The sequence below is a fragment of the Bubalus kerabau genome, chromosome 17 (genome assembly GCF_029407905.1).
Source record: "Bubalus kerabau isolate K-KA32 ecotype Philippines breed swamp buffalo chromosome 17, PCC_UOA_SB_1v2, whole genome shotgun sequence".
Lineage (NCBI taxonomy): Eukaryota > Metazoa > Chordata > Mammalia > Artiodactyla > Bovidae > Bubalus > Bubalus kerabau.
In genome coordinates this window covers 69,186,957-69,207,895 of record NC_073640.1, presented here as the reverse complement: position 1 = coordinate 69,207,895, position 20,939 = coordinate 69,186,957, and the positions used below count along the sequence as shown (strand labels likewise).

General features: G+C 50.5%; 1 protein-coding gene across 1 annotated transcript in view; it reads left to right on the top strand.

Annotated features, from left to right (window-relative positions):
- PEG3 (paternally expressed 3) overlaps positions 1-20,939 on the top strand; it is a 39,692-nt gene that overhangs the window by 8,222 nt on the left and 10,531 nt on the right. The window contains exons 3-9 of the mRNA XM_055553685.1: positions 148-249; positions 13,032-13,107; positions 16,329-16,402; positions 18,111-18,583; positions 18,838-18,927; positions 19,616-19,762; positions 19,859-19,959. Coding sequence (XP_055409660.1) covers positions 18,196-18,583; positions 18,838-18,927; positions 19,616-19,762; positions 19,859-19,959 — 726 coding nt within the window. The 5' untranslated portion in view covers positions 148-249; positions 13,032-13,107; positions 16,329-16,402; positions 18,111-18,195. The remainder of the gene's footprint in view (positions 1-147; positions 250-13,031; positions 13,108-16,328; positions 16,403-18,110; positions 18,584-18,837; positions 18,928-19,615; positions 19,763-19,858; positions 19,960-20,939) is intronic.

Sequence of the window (20,939 nt, the reverse complement as noted above, 5' to 3'; positions counted from 1 at the left end):
TTAAGTTCACTCTCAAAGAAAATTGGTTAGATTTGCATTACTGAGGAACTGTATACAAATTTGTATACTAAGATAATTACCTATCCAGCTCTGAATATGCAAGAGTACTAAATACTGAAGAACACATTTTTGAATTTATTTTTGTAGAGTACAGTGTTCACTTCACAGCTCTGTGTGGAAAACTTCCAGAGTCAGAGCTCTAGCAGACCTCTCCAGAGTACCTAACTCAACATCTCCACTTGCTTGAGGGTAAGCATTTCAAATGTAACACATCAAAAAGAGAGCTCTGGATTTTCTGTTCTTCCCCTCCCCAAACCTGTGACTCAAGGACTCACTAAATAACACTTCCATCTACCCAGCCGCTCAAACCAAAATTATAGGAATCATTTGTGATGCTTTTTTCCTTTGCCACAAATACACAAATTATCAGCAGGGTTTGTCTATTTTGTCTCCAAAACACCTGTTGTCTGTGTCCACTCCTCCTTATCGCCACTGCCATCCTGCTGGTTCAGAGCACTCTCATCCTGCCTAGACAGCTGCCTCCTAACCGGTCTACGGGCCTCCTCTGTTTTCAACCTCTAGTCCCCTAGTTCTCCACACAGCAACATGAATCGTCTTTCAGTGGATTATGTCAGACCTTATTTAAACATCTTTAATGACTCCATATCACCTTTTGGATCAAATTCAAGATCTTTATCTTGGCCTCCAGCTCCTAAAGAACTGGCTTTTGCACACCTGTAAAACCTCATTTTACTCCCCTCTACTCCATTCTTGCTATCCTCCAGGCATTCTGATGTCTGTTCTATTTTTTTTTCCTTTTTAGTCTTTGTATATTGCTATTTTATCTGTCTAGAATATTCCCCCCTTGCTCTTCCCAGGGCTAGCTCTTTCTCACAGTTTAGTTTTAGCTTCTCTTCCATAGAGAAGCCTTCCCTGACTGCTCTATTTAACCGCCATACAAACACCTACCCCTCTCTCCACCTCATTGCAGCTGCCTGTTTTTTTCTTCAGACTCCTCACTGCAGTTTTTAAAGGTTCATTTTTTCAACTTAATGTATCTTGCCAGCTAGACTGAAGCTTAAAGACATACTTATCAAATAAATGACTTAGGGCAGGGGCTATTTTGAATTTAATTGCAATGAGCCAGAACCTGGCCTACCACTGGTCCTTATGTGTATATGGCACTCAAATATCTGTTAACGAATGGATGAGTAAGCATTCATTGAGAGACTTAACCATGTACTAAACTCGATGCAAATTCATGGGATCATAATACCCAGATCGCCCAATCTGTTAAAGATTTATTGTAGACCAGGGGTTGTCAAACTTTTTTTTTCTCAAGACCCATTTACACTCTTGAAAATGATTAAGGACTCTAAAGAATTTTTGTTTATGTGGATTATACCTATCAATATATATAGTTGTAGAAATTAAAAATTTAAATGTATATTAATTAATTTAAAATAGGTAGTAAGTTTATTACATGTTAATATAAGCAACCTTTTTTTAAATTTAATGTTAATAATTCCCAAAAGACTACTGAGAAGAGTGGCATTGTTTTACATCTTTACAAATCTCTTTTGACAACTGGCTTGAATGAAAACAGCTAGATTCTCAACTGCTTCAGCATTCACTCGGTCGAGATACCACATGTCATACAGCCTCAGGAAAACCCCATTGTACACTTGGGAAAGAAGTGAGAACTGCTGTAGATAATTTAGAAAATAGTATTTTGGAGATTTCCCTGGCAGTTCAGTGGTTAAGACTTTGCATTTCCAATGCAAAGGGTGTGGGTTCAATCTCTGGTTGGGGAACTAAGATCCCACCTGCCAGGCAGTGTGCCTGCCCCCAACTAAGAAAAGGGTAAATAGTTTTGATTGAGATGGTGCTGTGAGTGCTGCATTCACATTTCAGCCTCTTTTTAATATAACTTGCAGTGATCTAGAAGTGTATGGATTAAAAACTGAACAGAAAAACTAGGATCTGTGGGGTTGAAGAGCTGAACCTGTTGGACTTCTGATCTTTAAATAGAGGTGGTTAACAATTTGACTGCTGTGGAGTAACAAGGTCCAGAAGCACTCCATGCATATTGAGGTCCCAGGCTCATTGTGTCAAACAGGGGCTGGGGTGAGATTCTCCTGACATGAAATGAGACTGAAAAAAAGCCAGTAATAGTTACTCAGGGCTTCAACTTACATTAAGAGCAGTGGCAGGAGTGAAAACATGGCCATGTAGAGCACACCCAGCCTGAGCTTAAATTTTTCTCAGTGACTAACATACCCCTTTATCTCATGGCACAGAGCCCCCATTTAACTTGTCTCAGGACTAACTTTCTCACAGCAAAAAAGACACAACCAAAAAAAGGAAAAAAGCTAGATATGGAGGGAAGGGATAGGTGGGGTCAGGGGTGATAGCCAAGTGTTCTAAGAAACACTTAGAAATTAAAATTACAAAGCACTGAGTTAAACATAGGAAAACTTAACAGTAAGCAAGACAACAAAATCAGCTGTCAGGATAAATTCATTCCTGATAAAATGCAATTCTAATAATTTCAGTGTAACTTTAAGATTCTTGAAAGATAAAGAATAGTATTCATACAATGTTCATCCATTTGAGAAAGGTAGATATAAAAAAGTACTGATTAAAAATCTTACACATGAAAAAAAAAGGCCACTGTAAAACACATCAAGGTAAACACTATATTGGATGCAGTTCAAAAAAGGAGTTACTCAGAAAGCAACTCAGAAAAGTATATGAAAAATAGAGAATGTAGACAAAGGACGGACTAAGAAGGCCAGATATACTCTAGTAGGTTGAGACGAGAATAAAGTTGAAATAACAGAAAAGCTATATTGGCCAAGATAGACTGGCCAAGAATTCTGCAGAATGGCAGAAAGACCTTCATTGGTCACACAGTCCTGAGCAGGAGAAACAAAAATAAATCCATATATAACACCTTCTGAAAAGCCACAGAGGAAAAAACCAATGCTATTAGGAACATTTATATCATAGCAAACCTCATCAGCAATATTAGATCTTGAAGACAATAGAATAATATCTTCAAAATAAGAGAAGAGAAGGGTCACTTTACAATTCCATACCTAAGTAAACTGTCATTCAAAAAATATCTTAAAGCCATTTTTAGAAACACAAATACAGAGACTGCCCCCTACACTAAAAGGCTTATTTAAGGATTTATTACAATGAGGGGGAAAAAAGAACCTAAAGAGGAGTAAAATTCAAGAAACGAGAATAAATTATCAGTAAACGTAATTAATCATTGACTGCAAAAATTGTGCTTTGGGTTTGTTTTAAAAATATGTAGCTAAAATTCTAGATAATAACCAGGAAAGTGGGAATAAGAAATTCAATGAATTGCTAAGGTATGCCAGGTTCCTTTATTATTTTACACTCTGTTTAAAAAAATAAGTACTTGTATATAATTAGGAATTTAAAGACAGACAATAAAATAACAAATTTAATTGAAAGCTTTCAAATTAGCAAAGAGCAAAAAAAGTAAACTTGATCAAGTCAGTAGAAGGCAGGAAAGGAAAAAATAAGGAGCAAAGGAAAAGGCACATTTAACAAGCAAGTATATCAGAAATATAAAATGTGAACAGATTAACTCCCCTATTGAAGGCAGACTTCAAGATTAATTTCTTTGATATCTGATTTACAGGAAATCATGAGCTTGTTCCTACCTAAAAACATGGCCTTGAAATACATAAAGCAAAAACTAAAAAGAATTACCAGGAGCAGTGAATGAAGCCATAGGCTAATGGGAGATTTTTTAAAAAAATAATTATTTAGAATTGATATATCAAGCAGACAGAAAATTAATAAGAATACTGAAAATGTAAACACAGAACTTGATCCTATGGACATAAATAGAAATTGGTACCTGATAATTACAGAATGCTTATTCTTTTCTAATACACTGAACAATTAAAAATTGATTACATCCTAAGATCACAAAAGAAATTTTAACAAATATCAAATAATAACATATAGACCATATCATTTGGCTATAATATAGTTAAATTGGAAATCTATAATCAAAAGACTTTTAAAGAACTTGAAAACCTAAATACATTCCTTAGTGTGACTAAGAGGAAATCTATTTGCAGCAATGGAATATAGTACCAAACAACAGTGAAATGTATGGAATGCGGTTCAAGTGGTACTTGAAAGGAATGTAATAGCCTTAAATGTACCTGTTAAAAATTAAGAAAGATTAAAGGTAAATGAGTTAAATGTGCAACTCAAGATGCTAGGAAAAGAAACGCAAATAAAGAGAAAAAAGGAAATAATAAAACAGAGAACAGACATTAAATGTAAAAGAAGAATAAGTAAGGAGGACAATTTTGTTAGAAAATATAAATGACCTAAATTGACTCACGATAAAGCAGAAATATAGTACAAAACTAAGGAAACCAAGTAAAAAATACTTCATGCTAAAAGACCTCAGATTTAATTTTATAGTGAGTTATGTTAAACTTTCCAAAATGAGAAACTATTTTTTATGATCTGTTGTAGAGAATATAAGCAGGAAGAAAATCTAAATAATTTTATAAGTCTAGTATAACCATGATACCAAAATGAAACAAGTATAGTAGAATAAGAACTTAGGTGCAAAAACCAAAAGTAAAATATAACTCAGTAGTGTCCTGCTGCATGTGTATATAAAATCAGACCCTCATTATCATGATCAAGTAGGGGTTACAAATGCCACATTTCAACATCAGAAAATTTGCCTTAATTCTCCACATTAACAGATTATATAACATAAGCTTCCCAATAGATAACAGAAAAGTCATTACATAAAAATTAAATGTATTCATGAAAAAATTTTTAGAAAACTAGAACTAAAGGGAATTTCCTTAATCCCCAGCAAAGAGGCTTTGCAAACAAACTTACTGTGGACATTTTTACTTGATAGTAAAAGATACGTATCCCCTTTCAAGTCTAGAACAAGATTTATTCCATATTTCCCCAGAGGTCCTAGAGGATGCATTATGATAGAAATGAGATATAATTGTCAATAAAAATCTAAAAATTGTCATAAACCAGTTAACATTTTCAAAGCGTCCAGGAAAATCTGAGAGAAACTATTAGAACTAACAAGGACAGGTCAGCAAATTCACTGGATTAAAACAAAAAAAATCAGCATATAAAAAGCAATAGCAGATAATTCTCAAAAACCATAATCCAAGACAAATCATGAGAAACTGTTAGACAAACTCAAATTGAGACTTTCTAGAAAATACTTGACCACTATTCCTCAAAACTGCTAAAGTCATGAAAAACAAGGAGATACCAAGGATCTGTCAGAGCCTAGAGTTGTCTGTTGCTGCTGCTGCTGCTAAGTCGCTTTAGTCGTGTCCGACTCTGTGCGACCCCAGAGACGGCAGCCCACCAGGCTCCCCCGTCCCTGGGATTCTCCAGGCAAGAACACTGGAGTGTGTTGCCATTTCCTTCTCCAATGCATGAAAGTGAAAAAATAAAGTGAAGTCGCTCAGTCGTGTCCGACTCCTAGCGACCCCATGAACTGCAGCCCACCAGGCCCCTCCATCCATGGGATTTTCCAGGCAAGAGTACTAGATTTGGGTGCCATTGCCTTCTCCGAGAGTTGTCTAAGGACACATAACTAAATGTAATGTGGTCTTCTGGATGGGATCCTGGGACAGAAGGAAAACATTTATGGCAAATCTGTAGTATAATTACTAGCTTTGTACTAGTGGTAATTTCTTCATTTGACCACGTACCAAAGTTAGGTAAGATGTTAACATCAGGGGAGACTGAGTAAGGAATGTTTATATTATCTTTGCAATTTTTCTGTAAGTATGAAATAATTTTTTAAAAGCTTTATCACTGTTTTAACTCAAAAATAACCTGTTAGGTAAGTAATGGGAAAAAAGACCTCCAAAAGTCAACCAAGATCTTTATGGGAAAAAATTACAACGTACTGTTGTTGGCTGTAGAAGACATGAATAAACAGGTAGCACAGATCATAGGCAAAGATGAGATGTCGTGATAAAATGTTTTGGGTTCTCTTTAAATTTTTTTGTGGTTTCAGTAAATTGTCGAGGGCTAAGAATAGCCAAAGACACTTTTGAAAAACAAGGTAGGGCAATTGTCCTTTAAGATATCAAGATATTGTAAAGCTCCAATAATTAATGCACGCAGATAAACAGATGGACCTGTGGGACAGACTAGAGTTTAGGAACGGGTCCACTCATACAGAAACATATATGTCAGGAGAAAAAAACAGATCCATACCACAGAACATATATAAAACTAAACCTGAAAAAACTAAAACTTAAGGGTATTGTATCTTTATGATTTCAGCGTGGAGAGGGATTTCTTAAGGTATAAAAAAGCAGAAATCTGAAGGAAAAGATGATTAAATTTTACAGCACAAATATTTAACATTCTTCCGTGACAAAAGATATTGATGCCTTTTCTTTTAACTTTGTTCATGGTATGGATTTTAGACATATTGAAGTGTGATTGGGGTCAAGAATAGGAGGTAATTCAAGCTGCAACATGATGTCTTATTTATGGTTAAAGAAGATGCTATCTAGAAAATACTAGAGGGAAGGGTTTGAAGTCAAAGCAGGTAGTCAAGTGAGTAGGCTAATACCTAGGGGGTAATGATTAGTACTATCATGCAGAGCAAAAAGGGGACAAATTTGGAGTGTATCTTGTATGTAGAGCCAGCAGGACCTGCTGATGAATTGAATGTTGTTGGTAAAGGAACCAGGAATCCAGAACAATTGCAAGATTTTTGGCTACTGCAACTGGTGCTGTTTATAGAAACAGGGAAAAGGGAAATTACTGTTTGTTTTCAGTGTTTTGAGTTGCCCATTAGACATCCTGGTAGAGCACTCAGCTGTTAAGCAGCTAGTTGGGTATATGAGACTGGGCTTCTGTAGAGACTTCTGTGCCAGAGGGAGCTGTTGGCATGCAGGTGGCATTTAAACCATCCGGCTAGGTTAGACTGCTGCCTAGGGAGTAGATGTTGAGGGAGAAGGCTAGTGACTTGAGTTCTGAGCATTGGGAGCTTGAACGGAACAGAAGCCAGCTAAGAGAACAGAAGGGAAAAACCAGGGCAGTGTAGTGTCTCTGAAAATAAGATGGTGTGAGTTTTTATTTTCATTGTTTTAATGAGATGTTGAATGTTACTGAAAGATCAAGTGAGATTAAGAACAAGTTTCTTAGCCACATAGAGAACTGCTGAAATTGCCAAGTGGTTTCAGGAGTGTGGAAAGGGGGAAGCCCCCAGTGTGGCATGGTAAGGGGAGAGAATGTGCGGTAAAGCTGTTGAGTCCGTGACAGAGACCACTCCATCAAGAAGGCTTTATTGGCTAGTGCCAGAAGGGAGTGCTGAGAAAGGGGAGACCCTCTGAGAACATGTGCTATCTGATGGGAATGAATGATGCGGGATCCAGAGAAAAACCTGTGTTGCAGATAGAGGTTTTGAGGAGAGAGGGGACGGAGGGGTCCCTTGAATGTGTTAAATCACCTTCCAGACCCTAGCCAGACTTTAAATTCCCCTCCGGGGTCCGGAAAAAACAGCTCTGTGGGACGCTGGGCACCTGCAGCATCCAACAGCTCCCCCAGCGGCTCCTGACGTGTGTGGCCAGATTTGGAAACCTCTGCGCTAGGCTTAGGACTGCATTCATTCTCAGTGGTCCCTCTAGAATTTCTGTGGATGCTCATGGGGAGTATTCAAGGGTGCTTTCATTCCGATTTTCTGTTCATGCGGCACTGCTGGCTGACCGGAGACTGTTGAAGGCTTGCAGGGTTTCAAACACCGCCCCCCTTGCCCCCTCGCCCCAGGTCAGCAGCTTCCCAGTATCCCCAGGAACCACTGATTTATAAATATTTATACTTACGAAGTGTGAATGTAAAAATTCATTTTGGATATCCTATTCTTTATGCTCTTGGGTAATGTACATTCTGTAATTAATTATATCTCATGAATCTTTTCCTTTAAAATTCAAGTCTTACATTTTAACTGGCCACATAAAATCGCATGGTATGGCTTTGCCCGGGTACAGTTTGGTGCTTCCACAGAGTGCCTGTTTTTCACAAAAAGTGACGCTCGCCAAGCACGCCTGCATGGGCTCGCTCGCACCTCTCCGCTTTATTCCTGGAGAGGGGCGGCCGGATCGCCAGCGCGTCGGGGGCTCGCTGAGACTCCCCGCGCCTACCGCACGGCAGAACGCGTGTTTCTGGAGGGGGAGTCCGGCAGAATGGACTGGAGACGGGCAGGAGCCCGCCTCCGTCTTCCTTCCCCTCTCTCCCGTGGCCCCTGAGGTGACCGGCTGACAATGTCTTACATGCTTCCCCAGAGGTTTAACCGCGTGTGTGTTCACCCTTAACAAACGAGCAAGTGGGACTGCTTACCGGGTCGTGGCTGCACGCTTCGGCCTGACCGACGGTGTGACTGACGGCCGAGTCCTCGGGGGTCGTTTCCCGCCGCACAGGTCCTCAGGCGGCGATGCGCCCCGCGCGTCAACCGTCCGGCTGGGCGGCGGGGGACCGGCCCGGCGGCGGCACGCGCGGCCGCGTGAGGAGAGCGGCCGCGGAGCCACGCGAGTCGCGCTCTCGGTTTTTCGGTCTTTGGAAGTCGGGTCATGAGTTCTGTCCCGCAGGTCTGTCAGCCATTTGTGCTTTTCTGTGAATTGCCAGTGTCCTCCCTTTTTGCCCATTTTTCAGGCGCGATTTGGTCTGTACGGTATCGGTTTCCAAGAGTTCTTCGTTTATTAGGGAAGTTAGCCCCGGGTCTTTCGTGTGTCCCAGGCAGAAAAGCCTCGTCTCCCACTTTCTCATTTGTCTTTAACTTCAACATACATATTTTTGCCCGCCAGCTTTTCACTTTCTTAGACAAATGTACGGGTTTGTTTGTTTGTTTGTTTGGTCTCTTCAGAGGATTTGCATTTGGGAGTCGTTGGTAAGGCTTTCTCCGTGTGACCCCCCACTTCTTTGTTTGGGGGTCGAACACAACCCCCCCCCCCCTTCCAGACCCTGCCTCAGGGCCCCTCGCGTTGGCTCCGTTGACGTCAACCTCCAGCCTTCGCGCCAAGCAGTCGCCACGGCAACCGCGGCCCGATGGGCAGGGCCGAGGGTGTGGCGAGGGGCCCTGGGCGCAGAGGGCAGCCGTTGATTGGCCAGTGCCCGGCCCCGCCTCTGCGGAGAAGCAGACAAGGAGCCGCGGGCCGGGGCTCGGTGCAGACGCCGTGAGCCGCGGGAGAGAGAGGTTGGAGCAGAGGATCGGACATGTCCACCCTTGGCTGCTGGCGCCGCCGAGCGCCTGGGGCCGTGTGGGGGCACTAGAGCTTGCACAGGCTGAGCAGTGGTCGAGCTGTCAGCCCGGGCAGGGCGGTGCCTTGAGGTCCGGTGAGGTGAGTCCGGCTGCCCCGGTCCGCACCACCGCATCTGGATGGTGCGCCGGGATGGATGCCGCAGAGCCAGGACCCTGGTCAGTGGGCGAGAGCTGCCGCGCTTGCCACAGCCGCACCATGTTGCGCGGCCAGCTGGAGTCTGGGATCGGGGCTCCCGTGCCACCTGTCCTGGGCGTAGCGGGTACAGGGACGGCTGATCATCCTGGGCAGGGGGTGGGACGGCCACAGGCTCCGGGCTCCGCAGTCCGCTGGGGTGGGTGCCGGAGCAGTGGCGGTGGTCCCTGATGAGCATGGGAAGTCACAGGGTGCCCCCGTCTTCCTCGGCTCGGTCTGGGGGCTGCAAAGGGCACCCCCATTTCCCAGGGTCCTAGACTAGCCAGGTCCCCTCCGGCCACCCCTGCATCCTTGCCGGTGTCTGGGGCGGGGCTTGCTTGCCGCAGTGGCGGCGGGAGGAGCTATAGGCGGGGCCGAGGGTGTCAGTGCCTGTGCGGTGTGTTCTCAGGGTGGTGACGACCTGCGGCCCACCCACCCTGGCGCTGTCTTTGAAGCGGCGGCGGTGATGGGCTGCGAGGACGCTGTTCTGATTGGCTGGGGAAGGGCTGAGGGCTGTGACAGCGGGTCTCAGAAGAGACCATCCAGTCAAACCCGCCGCCGCGGCGCCATCTTTGATGGGGGCGGCAGAGGCTTGGCCGGCGCGGTCTGGCTGGCCAGCCGCGGGGGCGGGGCCGCGGGTCTGTGCTGGAGTCTGTGCTGTGATTGAAGGCTGTGGGGGTCCTCTGTCTCACCCGTTTTTTGCTGGTCTCGAGCCGGCCGTGGACACTTGCCGCGGACGCTTGCCGCAGAGGCTTGCCGCGATGCGTCACACCTGACGGGCGTGCGGTCTGGTGACGGGAGGGGGGCTTCTTTTTGATCAGCAGGAGCCACACTGTTGTCACTAAGGAGCTGTTTGTCCTGAGGGACAGGGTCACGGGCTGTCATTGTGCCCGCTGCCTCTCTTGGCTGCTCTGGGGTTGCAGAGCATGACTCCTTTCTGGACTGCTTTCACCCTGGGATGTTTCTGGCTCCATGTTTTGGTTGGCGCCGCGGGGACTGGGCAGCGGGTGCAGCCTAGCTGCGTTTCACAGGTGCCCTGTTGGCTGGGCCGAGGGCGTGGGACCGCGGGCCGTCTGGGGGGACTGAGCGCTGCAGAGTGCTGTGAAGCCCTGCCCGCTGTGACACTGTGTGTGGTGGCCAACAGGTGGCGCCGAGGCTCATTGCGCAGGGACCATTGCGAATGACGGCGGAGCTGCAGGGGTCGGGCCGAGAGAGGGGCTGCGGAGCCCTGCCCTCCCCACTGCAGTTTGTTGACAGACAGGCTGAGGCTTATTGTGCAGGCGCTGCCTTAAATAACAGTGAGGCGGGTCTCGGGGCGGGCAGAGGGAGAGGCTGTAGCAACCTGCCCACTCAAGCGCTGTTTGTTGACTGACAGGTGCCACCAAGTGTTACTGCGCAGGCGCCATCTTGAATGACAGTGGGGCTGGCAGCAGTGGGCGGGCTGAGGGAGGGGCTGCAGAGCCCTGCCCTCTCCAGCGCTCTTTGTTGACTGACAGGTGGCGGCCGAGGCTTACTGCGCAGGCGCCATCTTGAATGGCTGCGGAGCTGCTCTCAGGGGGCGGGTTGAAGGCGGGGCTGCATAGCCCTGCCCACTCTAGCACTGTTGACTGACAAGTGGCGCCGAGACATATTGCGCAGGCGCCATCTTGAATAGCCGCGGGGCTGACCGCAGGGGCGGGCCGAGGGTGGGGCTGCAGAGCCCTGCCCACTCCAGCGCTGTTTGTTGACTGACAGGTGGCGGCAGAGGCTTACTGCGCAGGCGCCATCTTGAATGACAGTGGTTCTGCTGGGGCGGCCCGAGGGAGGGACTACAGACCCCTACCCACTTGTGCTCCGGTGGCCGACAGGGGGCGCCGAGGCTTACTGCGCAGGCGCCATCTTGAATGACCGTGGGGCTGGCTTCAGGGGGCGGGCTGGGGGAGGGGCTTCAGAGCTCTGCTCACCTAGAGCTCCGCCGACCAACAGGTGGCGGTGAGGCTTATTGCGCAGGTGCCATCTTGAATGGCAGAGGGTGGGCTTTGCTTGCTGCGCATGCACCGTCGTGAGTGCCAGCGGGGCTGGATTAGTGGGCCACCGCCTCTGGTGTCCAGGGAGACCGAGCCCGCCCCGCGTTCTCCGCTGTGCAGGCACCAGGTGGACCGCTGCTTGCCTCTGCACCACGTCTCAGTGGCCGCGCGATGGCGCCATGTTCCCTGGAGGGGGTGGGGGCTGCGGGACAGGGTTCAAAATGTGCACATCTGGGGGTCACGTGGGAAACAGAATCTTAATAGATTTGGGGGAGGGTGGGTTCCTAAGTGAGAGGGTGGAGGAGGCTGTACATATGAGATTTGAGGGTGGGAGGCTCTTGAGGGTGGTAGGAGGTGACTTGAAGGAAAAAAAAGCTCGTGATGGCCTGGAGCATGTGCAGTGGCGGAAGGCTATGGGGGAGGCATTGCGTGGGGCCTGGTGGGGCGGAGGCGGTGCTGGCAGGTGGGTGGGTCTGGGGGGGCGGGGCGGGGCGGGGCGGGGGTGGCCCCAGCCGGGAGGGGTGGTGTGAGGGGGGCGTTGCCAAGTGTGTGGTGGGCGGAACCTAATTATAAATCTGCTGACAACTGATAGCGTTAATAAAAGCCAGAGGCACAGTCCTGAAGGAGCTTCTACGGGCCACTGATTGAACACATGCTCTGAGTCACAGTGGGACTTGAAACGTGTGGTGTCGTCCAAAGGGATCTTGTTGTTAACCTCTAAATGTTGTGTAAGGTTAAGTAATGGTGCCGTTACCTCATAGTAATGATGACTATTATTAAGGTCCTAATATAAGCTAGTGTCTTCATGCTGCATAGGCGTGCAGCACAGCAAAACTTCTGGCATTGCGTCACTGGTTATCACATGGCAAAACTAGAATTTCAGCTCATTTTTCTAAGTGGTGTCTATATCATTGTTCCACAATGTTTCCATAGAAAATATCTGTAGATGTACTGTTTTCCAAAATGACATTAGTTGATCTGTAATTGCCATGAACTCTGAGGTTGAGTTCTCTGCTTCATTTTTGTAAAATATGTAGAAAATTAATAATGTGAGAATTAACAGAGATGCTAAAAGTAAGCTGCCCGCACTATAGGAGGCACATAATTAGCAATAAATAGTACTATTTTCTTAGCCATTACTATTTTCTTTCTCCCTCCAGTTTCTATCTGCAATGTGTATACCTTGACTTTAGAAGGGTGGCCCGTGCAACAGAGCTAATAAGTGGGAAATTGGGGTCTTGAATTCCTCAGCCCCAAGTCCTGAGTTTTTACTCTATTGCTCTGCGTATTAGAGCAGGTTGTGACACACACTTAGAGCTGGTTGCACACCCATTGACATGGCCTCACTGGGTGAAGACCTGTGGTTACAGCCCGCAGTACAGCGTGCACCCCAGGGGCGAGACTGATGGGCTGGCCACTCTGTGGGGGGTAAAGATGAAGCTGTGTGGGGTCATTTCCAGCCTGGGAATTCCAGTATTTGGAAAATAAATTTGAGGTCTCACGTTTTCTTTTCCTTCCCCAGCTCTGCTTTTCTCTTCTCCGAGGTGATCGGCAGGAGGAAGAGGGACTAGGTCCAAACGCCAGGTGTCTGTGTCCAGGTGAGCTGAAGTCCCTTCTCACAGTGCCACACCATCCTTGGGGTGAGCACGTGCTTCCTGAACCTGACACTTCCCTGCTGCACACATGTTCCATCTGACCATGAGCACGGTTCGTGCTCACTGAGAATGTGCAGACTCTTCCGGTGGACTGTGTGTTCGCCGGATTCTCCTTGGTCTCACGCCATCCTTTGCAGTGTCCAACAACCATCCTTTGTTGGTCTTTTCCCAACATTGAGCTACTCCTTCATGCCTCCCCTTTCTTTCTTATTGGGTGATTAAGGAAGCATGAAAAATTCAGTGAGTCTTCTATCAGTCATGACCCTGAGTGGGAAAGGAAGTGATTCCTTGGAGCTCGTAGTCTTTTGGGTAATGAAAGCCATTGAAAAAAGTAAGGCTGTGTGCAGAGACAGGCAGGAGAAGACAGCGTGGCGCCTGCTGCCCCTGAAACAAAGGCAGTAACTTCTCAATTCCAGCGCCTCTGATAAGGTAGGGAGCAGGAGACGGGGCTGGGTCTCAGAGCTCTGTGACAAGGCCCCAGCAAACGGGACCAGGCTTGGAGCCCACACCCCGGAGCTGCTGTCACTCCTGGTGGGATGTGGGGAGCCTGGGGTCCCATGGGGGCCACGGACTTTCTTACTTCTCCTCCCACGGCCCAGCCACCGGTCCAACCCTCAATAGTCGAGTTCCTCCCCGTGCAGTTGAACAGTTGACCCACTGATCTTTGATTGAGGCCAAAGACCTCCACTCCACCCCTGACTTGCAGCAGGAACACCTGGTGAGTTGCAGCTTGGTTTCAGGTACATTAATTGTGAGGCCATGTTTTCGTTTTCTAGAAGTAGAAGTAAAAGACTATAAGGTGTTCAAAGAGTAACCCAAATGCCCCACATGGACCACCGGGGCAGCCATGCTGGCCTGCGGGCAGCCCCGCAGCGCTGTGGTGGGATGGCCCAGCTCAGCGCTGAGCTCCATCTGTGCGCGGTGCTCCCGGCGCACCCACTTTGCGCTCACTGTCCAGTGTGCTTGAGGACAGCTGAGCTGGAGCCCCGTAAACCCCTCTGCCTGGTTAGCTGGTGATACCTCGTCCTGACCGGCTGCCCTCGTTTGTCTCCTGTCCTCCCCACCAGCAGAGCTGATGCCCCCCCTTGGCCCTACGACCAGAGTTGGGCTGAGTCCCAACTCTGTGCCCCCACCCTCACCCTCATCCTCTGAATGTGGTCAGACCTTGGCTTTTAAAATCCTACCCTTGACCACACTGCTCGACTCACCCTGGGATTCCTGCTCCAAAGAGAGTGCGGAGGGGGAGGTGGGGGCCTGCTAACTAGGGTACCTGAGAGCCCACCTCCAGGCCAGGAAGCCACACTGGTGGCGTCCCTCGGGGCCAGAGTTCAGTGAGACAGAGGGGACGGCAGGTGGCGACATCCGGGCCTAGGCGTGGAGCCGCAGCAGTGCTGGCCTGTCCTGAGGGGTATGTGGGGGGTGTGCCCCATGGGAGCACTGCAGGTGGAGAGGGAGGGGGCCACAGGAGGAGGGGCTACTGATGGCTTCACTGGTGGCGTCCCTCGGGCCAGAGCTCAGTGAGACAGAGGGGACGGCAGGCGGCGACACCCGGGCCTAGGCGTGGAGCCCCAGCAGTGCTGGCCTGTCCTGAAGGGTGTGTGGGGGGTGTGCCTCATGGGAGCACTGCAGGTGGAGAGGGAGGGGGCCACAGGAGGAGGGGCGACACCCGGGCCTAGGCGTGGAGCCCCAGCAGTGCTGGCCTGTCCTGAGGGGTATGTGGGGGGGTGCCCCATGGGAGCACTGCAGGTGGAGAGGGAGGGGGCCACAGGAGGAGGGGCTACTGATGGGCACTGGCCCACAGAAAGGAGAGGAAAGCCCCACAGCTGCTGAGTGTACTTCAAATTTAGATTCAAATTTTTTTTTGATTGTGAACTTCAAATAACATTCTAAATTGGAATGTATAATGTGTCTTTTATCAATCATTTCCTTTTTCGGTTTACCTCACTTTACTAATGGTCCTTATACAAGTTTTATTTATGTATTGTTTGGCCCACTGTGTGGCATGCAGGATCTGTTCCCCAACCAGGGGTCCAACCTGTGCCCCCTTCACTGGAAGCAGAGAGTCTTAACGATGGGACCACCAGGGAAGGCCCCAGTTTGTATGGAAATTTGCTTCTACCTTGGTTTGTACACACTTCCACACATTTAAGTATCTATGTAGCTTTTTTGATTTTAGTAAGACTATGCCCAATTCATGAAGGCTTCAAACTCAGGCCACCAGAGTGAAGCATAAGTGGGATGTTAGGCAACATTTGGTTGTAGGGGGGTGTGGTGTGAAAGCTGGGACCTTGTATCCATCACGTGTATGTGGGTGTGTTTCTGTGTGTAGACATGACTTAGTGCAGCTGTTTAGCAATGGCCATAAGAATTTCAGTATAAACACGCCTCCATCTATAGCTTTGCTTTCTAAAACTGCATTTTATTCCATGCGCGGACATCCTCATCATTTTCTGTGTACATATAAATGACTATGTTTGCAGTAAGAATGCCACATATGCTATATACCATTTCATACCCTAGTATTTTCATTTAATGCTTTAAACAGTTTTTATATTAGTCATTTCCATCAAGTGCGAATTGACTGTATCCATAGAAAGGAAGACTGTGTGGCCTTTAGAAACAATGACGTAAATCTGTATGTACTGATTGGAAAGATGTCTATCAAAAATTACTGCGTTTAAAAATACACACACAGAGAGAGCCCCTGGTGTGATCTCATTTTGTTAGAAACGATGTAATATGTATAGAGACTATAAAAGGTTTAGTGTAGGAACAAATGGAGTCGAGGAGTGTGGCTTGCAGTTTCAGGGGGTGTGGCTTGCAGTCTCAAGGGGGTGTGGCTTGCACTTTCAAGGGGTGTGGCTCAGCAGTCCTAGTAGTGTGTGTCTGCTTCAGAAGTGAGTTTGGTCTACCGTTCCGGAGCTCTCTGTCTTAGATTTCTTAAATCATTCAGATTTCATAGCAGAAACTCAAAAGCTTTCTACCTCCTGTCTCTGGTTGGTTTATAAGATGTGGGAGTGGGCCTTCTCTTGAAGACGATACGTAAGGCCTTGCCCACAGCGTGGTCTCAGTCCACAGCCACATGGAGAATGAATTCTCTGACACTCTTGACACTTCTTCTGTGTTGATTTGTCCATGTATTTCTTTCTTTAAAATGTCTGCAGGTCCCTGGCATTTTGACTGTTCCTGTGGATAGCTACTTGTTCAGAAGTTCCGGAAGGGACCCTGTTCCCACCAGGTGATTTACATACCCAGGGGTGTCCCGTGGCCTCTTGAGAGGCGGGGCCGTGGCCGTCTAGGGGAGCAAGTTCTCTGAATCGGAGGCCACGGAGAGATCGGGGCTCGCTTCCCTGTCCCCCGTGGGCTCTGAGGGCCCTGCTCTGGCCAGGCAGTCCCTCTTAGCCATGCTCTGGGTCAGCTCACGGCCGCTTTCCAGAGCCGGGGGTCTTGCCCAGCAGGCTGTCACCTGGTGCCCTGTCTGCTGTGGAGGAGAGGAGGGCAGGGCAGGCAGAGTGGGAGTGGCAGAGGCAAGAGTGTGCCCAGCTGGCAGGCAGGACGCTGCAAAGAGAGTGGGGGTGTGTGCACGGGGCAGAGTGGAGCGCACCGCAGAGAGGCGCTCAGGCCCCAGGAAGGAAGGCTGCTGTGAGACGAAATAATTGAAACCCCTTTTGTTTTCTCTTTAGAGATTAAAAACAATTTTTTTTAAACTTACTGGTTTTTCTTTTAAAACAAAAAAGAATTTTTGCTGCATGTGGTTTTGTCCTTCTCTGGAAGTAAAGTCAGAAGTACAAAACTGTCAGGTAAGTTACTGCACCCTGACCTGGACTTCTTTGCTGTGCCGCCTGCTTTCTGCTCCAGCGTGGCTGACCACTGAGGACAGGGCAGGGCCGGAGAGCTCGTGGGCCGCTGAGTGGCTCAGGTGAAGGGGGCGAAGAGCCTTAGCTGATGACACCAGAGCAAGAGGAGGACGGGGAGTTAGCGTTTACACTCAGCCTGAGAAGTTCTCTTAGCAGAGTGAGGGCAGACCCTAGAATAGAGACGCAGCGACAGGAGGGTGAAGGGAGTAGCATGCTGGTTTCTCTGGAGACCCCGGATCTCAGACGAGGCTGGCCAGAGCAGGAGGAGGTGTGGGGCGTGCAGAAGCCTGCTGCGCTTGGGCATGTCATCACCACTGATGTGAGTACTAGATGTGGGGTTCCCGTGGACTCAGCGGTGCTCCATCTGACCTTCTGCCGGCTCATTGAGCTGGGTGCCAGCATCCAAGCTCCACGGAACGCCAGCGGGGCTGATGTTGACCCCTGACCTTCCCAGTGAGGGAAGCATCTGTCTCTGATCCCTTCACAGTGGGGCCCAGGCCAGTGAGCTCAGATATTTAAGACTACATTTGAGAGGTGCCCGGAACACCAGTAGATTGACCTCTGTTCAGGCACCAGAGGCAGTGGCACAGACAGGAGCCCAGGGCTGCCCTCAGGGTGCACGCCGTGGAGAAGGCATGCCTGCTGCCTGCAGACGCAGACGGGGCAGCCACCCGGCCGGAGCGGTGGGGACGTGGCTAGTGTGCAGAGGAGCTGAGCTGCTGATTTCAGGGGCACATGCAGAGCACAGGCGCAGAGAAGTTGCCCAGAGCACTTGAAGCCCAGGACCCGCACTGTCACGTGTGTGTGTGGCCTTCCTGTGCTGTACACCTGAAGGCATGGCCGCGGAAGGCACGCGGGCCATGGCCCCGGGTCTGCCGAGAAGGGGCGGACTGCAGGACTCGGGCTCCGAGGCCCAGGGTCGCAGACGCCGTCAGGAGCAGAGCGCGGTCCTCCCGCTGCAGGCGTGCTGCTTGCGACTCCTCGCATGTGTCTGTGTGTCGGGGGTGTGGTGCGGCGCCCCCCTGGGCCTGTCCTCCCACCGGGCAGTCCTCAACCCCTGGGACATGTGTGTCTCCTTACGATCCGCAGGTCCCTGAGCACTGACTGCCCCCGCTGCTGCGTCTGCCTTGTTGGCGCATGTTGGGTTCCTCCAGTGAAACTTTTCCTTAGAGACATGCTGCCTCCCAAGTCCTTGTCCGCCACCAAACCCAAGAAGTGGGCCCCAAACCTGTATGAGCTAGACAGTGACTTGTCTGAGCCGGACGCCGTCCCAGGAGAAGGCGCCACTGACTCTGAGTTCTTTCATCAGAGGTTTCGGAACTTCCTCTACGTGGACTTCATTGGGCCTCGGAAGACCCTTCTCAAACTCCGAAACCTCTGCCTCGATTGGTTGCAGCCGGAGATTCGCACCAAGGAGGAGATTATCGAGGTCTTGGTCCTGGAGCAGTACCTGACCATCCTTCCGGAAAAGATCAAGCCTTGGGTGTACGCAAGAAAGCCGGAGACCTGTGAGAAGCTCGTTGCTCTGCTGGAAGATTACGAGGAGATGTACGAGCCGGAAGGTGAGCGAAGGGGAAGGCGGCACCCCCGCTGCTCCGGCGGGACCGTTCTGGGGGGCTGGGGCGGGCGCGGGGCGTGCGGTGTAGGTGGCAACCCCGGCCTTTCTGCCCGCAAGGAGCTGGAGCCCTCCCCGCCCCAGCTTTGATGGTCTAACCGGGGACCGGGGCGGTGGAGAGGGGCGTGGTGGGCGCCCTCGGGGGCTAAGCTAACGGGCAAGCGTGGCTGAGCCCCTGAGCCGTGTCTGGTGTCCCCTCAGACGACAACAGCAGCGACACCCACAGCGAAGGCGGCATGAGCCGGAGGGCCGCGGAGTCCCCACCGCCGCGCCCCGCCCTCCCCTGCTGCAGTGAGTAGCTGCCCACCGCCGCTGGGTCTGCGCACAACCCGTCTCTGGGGACCTGCTGCTGCTGCTCGGGAATCTGGGGCGGGGGATTCCGGGATGGCGGAATGAGACGTTTTCATCAAAGCAGACACATCCGTGGAGTGAAATACAACTTTTTATTATTCAGTGATGAGGGAAAACATTTAAAATTTTGAAGCTATTTGGAATTTGCCGTAGGTTGTTTCAGGCTGTGCCTACCGCCTCCGGGGGGTAAAGTTCATCACCACTTTGCCTGCACAGCTGTTCATTTGTTCAAGGTTCTCCAGAGAACTTTCTGGAGCAGCAGTGCTCCGGGGACGGTGCTTTGTCTCTCTGTAATCAAGTGGGGAGCACATTAAGACGGGCCAGGGTTGGCCAGGCTGTGGAGGGTTGGCAGATGGCCTCCTCCTTAAGGCGGAGACCGCAGGATCCGGGAAACCGGGAGAGCCTGAAGCGGGAATGGGCCCCTTGAGGGCGGCGGCCCGACCAAGGCCAAGCCAGCCTGCGCGAGGCCGCAGAAGTGGGCCCAGGCCCCGGAAGCGGTCCCAGGCCCCGGTGTACGGGGCATCTGCCCCTCGATTGGGACCCAGCTCCCAGGGGAGAGCAGGCGTAGCGTTCGGGTGTGGAGGGGTGTGCAGAGCACACGGTCAGCTCCACACGTCTGTGTCCGCAGGTGACCGGGACCGAGACCGGGACTGGGACCAGGACTGGGAGCGAGAACGGGAGCGAGGCCGGGCACGGGAGCGGGAGCGCCGCCGTGGCCGAAGCCGGGACATGGAGTCGCGGGACCGCTGGCCATCCGTGCGGAGCCCCAGGAGCAGTACGTGTGCCCGCGAACCTCCCCCCCCCCCTCCCCCCGCAAACTCACCTCCCGGTCGACCGGCCACATCCGTTCACGCGGCCTCTCCATTCCCAGGGTTTCACCAGCGGGATCTCGCCCTTCCTCTGGCGGAGAGAGCCAAGGAAAGAGATCACAGACGCAGGGACTCCCTGCTGGATTTGGATGCCAGATCTGAGGTGCGCCCAGGTTTCCTCTCGTTCTGGGAGGGCCGTCTTCACTCCGTGCTGGAGGTGCCTTTCTTTCTCGGGAGGCTGAGTTATCTGACACCTAGAAGCCCACCAGGGTTGGGGAGAGAGCCCAGGGGTGACCAGTGGCCGCAGTGACTGCCGCCTGCTTTCTGGCTCGTCAACGGGGTCAGCACTTGTGTCCCCTGGAGGTCGCCTGCCCCGTGCACAGAGCGGAGGGAGAGGGCGCTCAGGTCCCGGAGCCGAGAAGAGCTGAGTCTGCAGCCTGGCTCTGCCACCTGCCAGCCCACTAGCTGCACCAAGCCTCAGTTTCCTCATCTGTGAAATGGGTGTGACGACAGCCTCACCAGGGCTGTTGTGAGGGATGCATGAGTCACACACAGATATGCAGTGTGCAATGTGCGGCCTGGCACGCAGTGGGCACACTGTCACTGCCAGTCCCTGTGCACTAAGGACAGGGGCATGGACAAGGAGGGGCTCGGGCAAGAGGGTCGTGCGTGATGTGGCAGCGTGGAGGAGGGCGCCTGTGCAGCCGTGTGAGAAGGCAGCGTCTGAGAGACAGTAGACGCAGCTCAGGGCTGCCCACTCGTTGGGTCAGCTCAAGCGTTCTCTTTCCTGGGAACAGTGTAGTCCAGAACGTCATGCACATTTATGTCACTCAGATTCGACCAACAGGAAGGTGTGAAAAGTGCCCCTTTCCTTTTGCCGTTGCCTGTTGGGGTTTGTTAGCACCAGGGGTGGTGCCCTGTGGCACCCTCAGCCCCCCGAATTCTTGATCTCATCTGCTCTCTGCCAGCCCCAAGCTAGGAGCCCCGGTTTCCTCCTGTCCCACCGCAGACACCCCTGTGCTCCCCACCCCCGCGGCTTCACCTGCACTGTGATAACCCGGGGAGGCCTTAGGAGGAGGCATTGTCAGCCCTGAGTGCCGCGCAGTGCCCGCTCCGGGGAGCTGCCCACCATGGAGGGAGCTC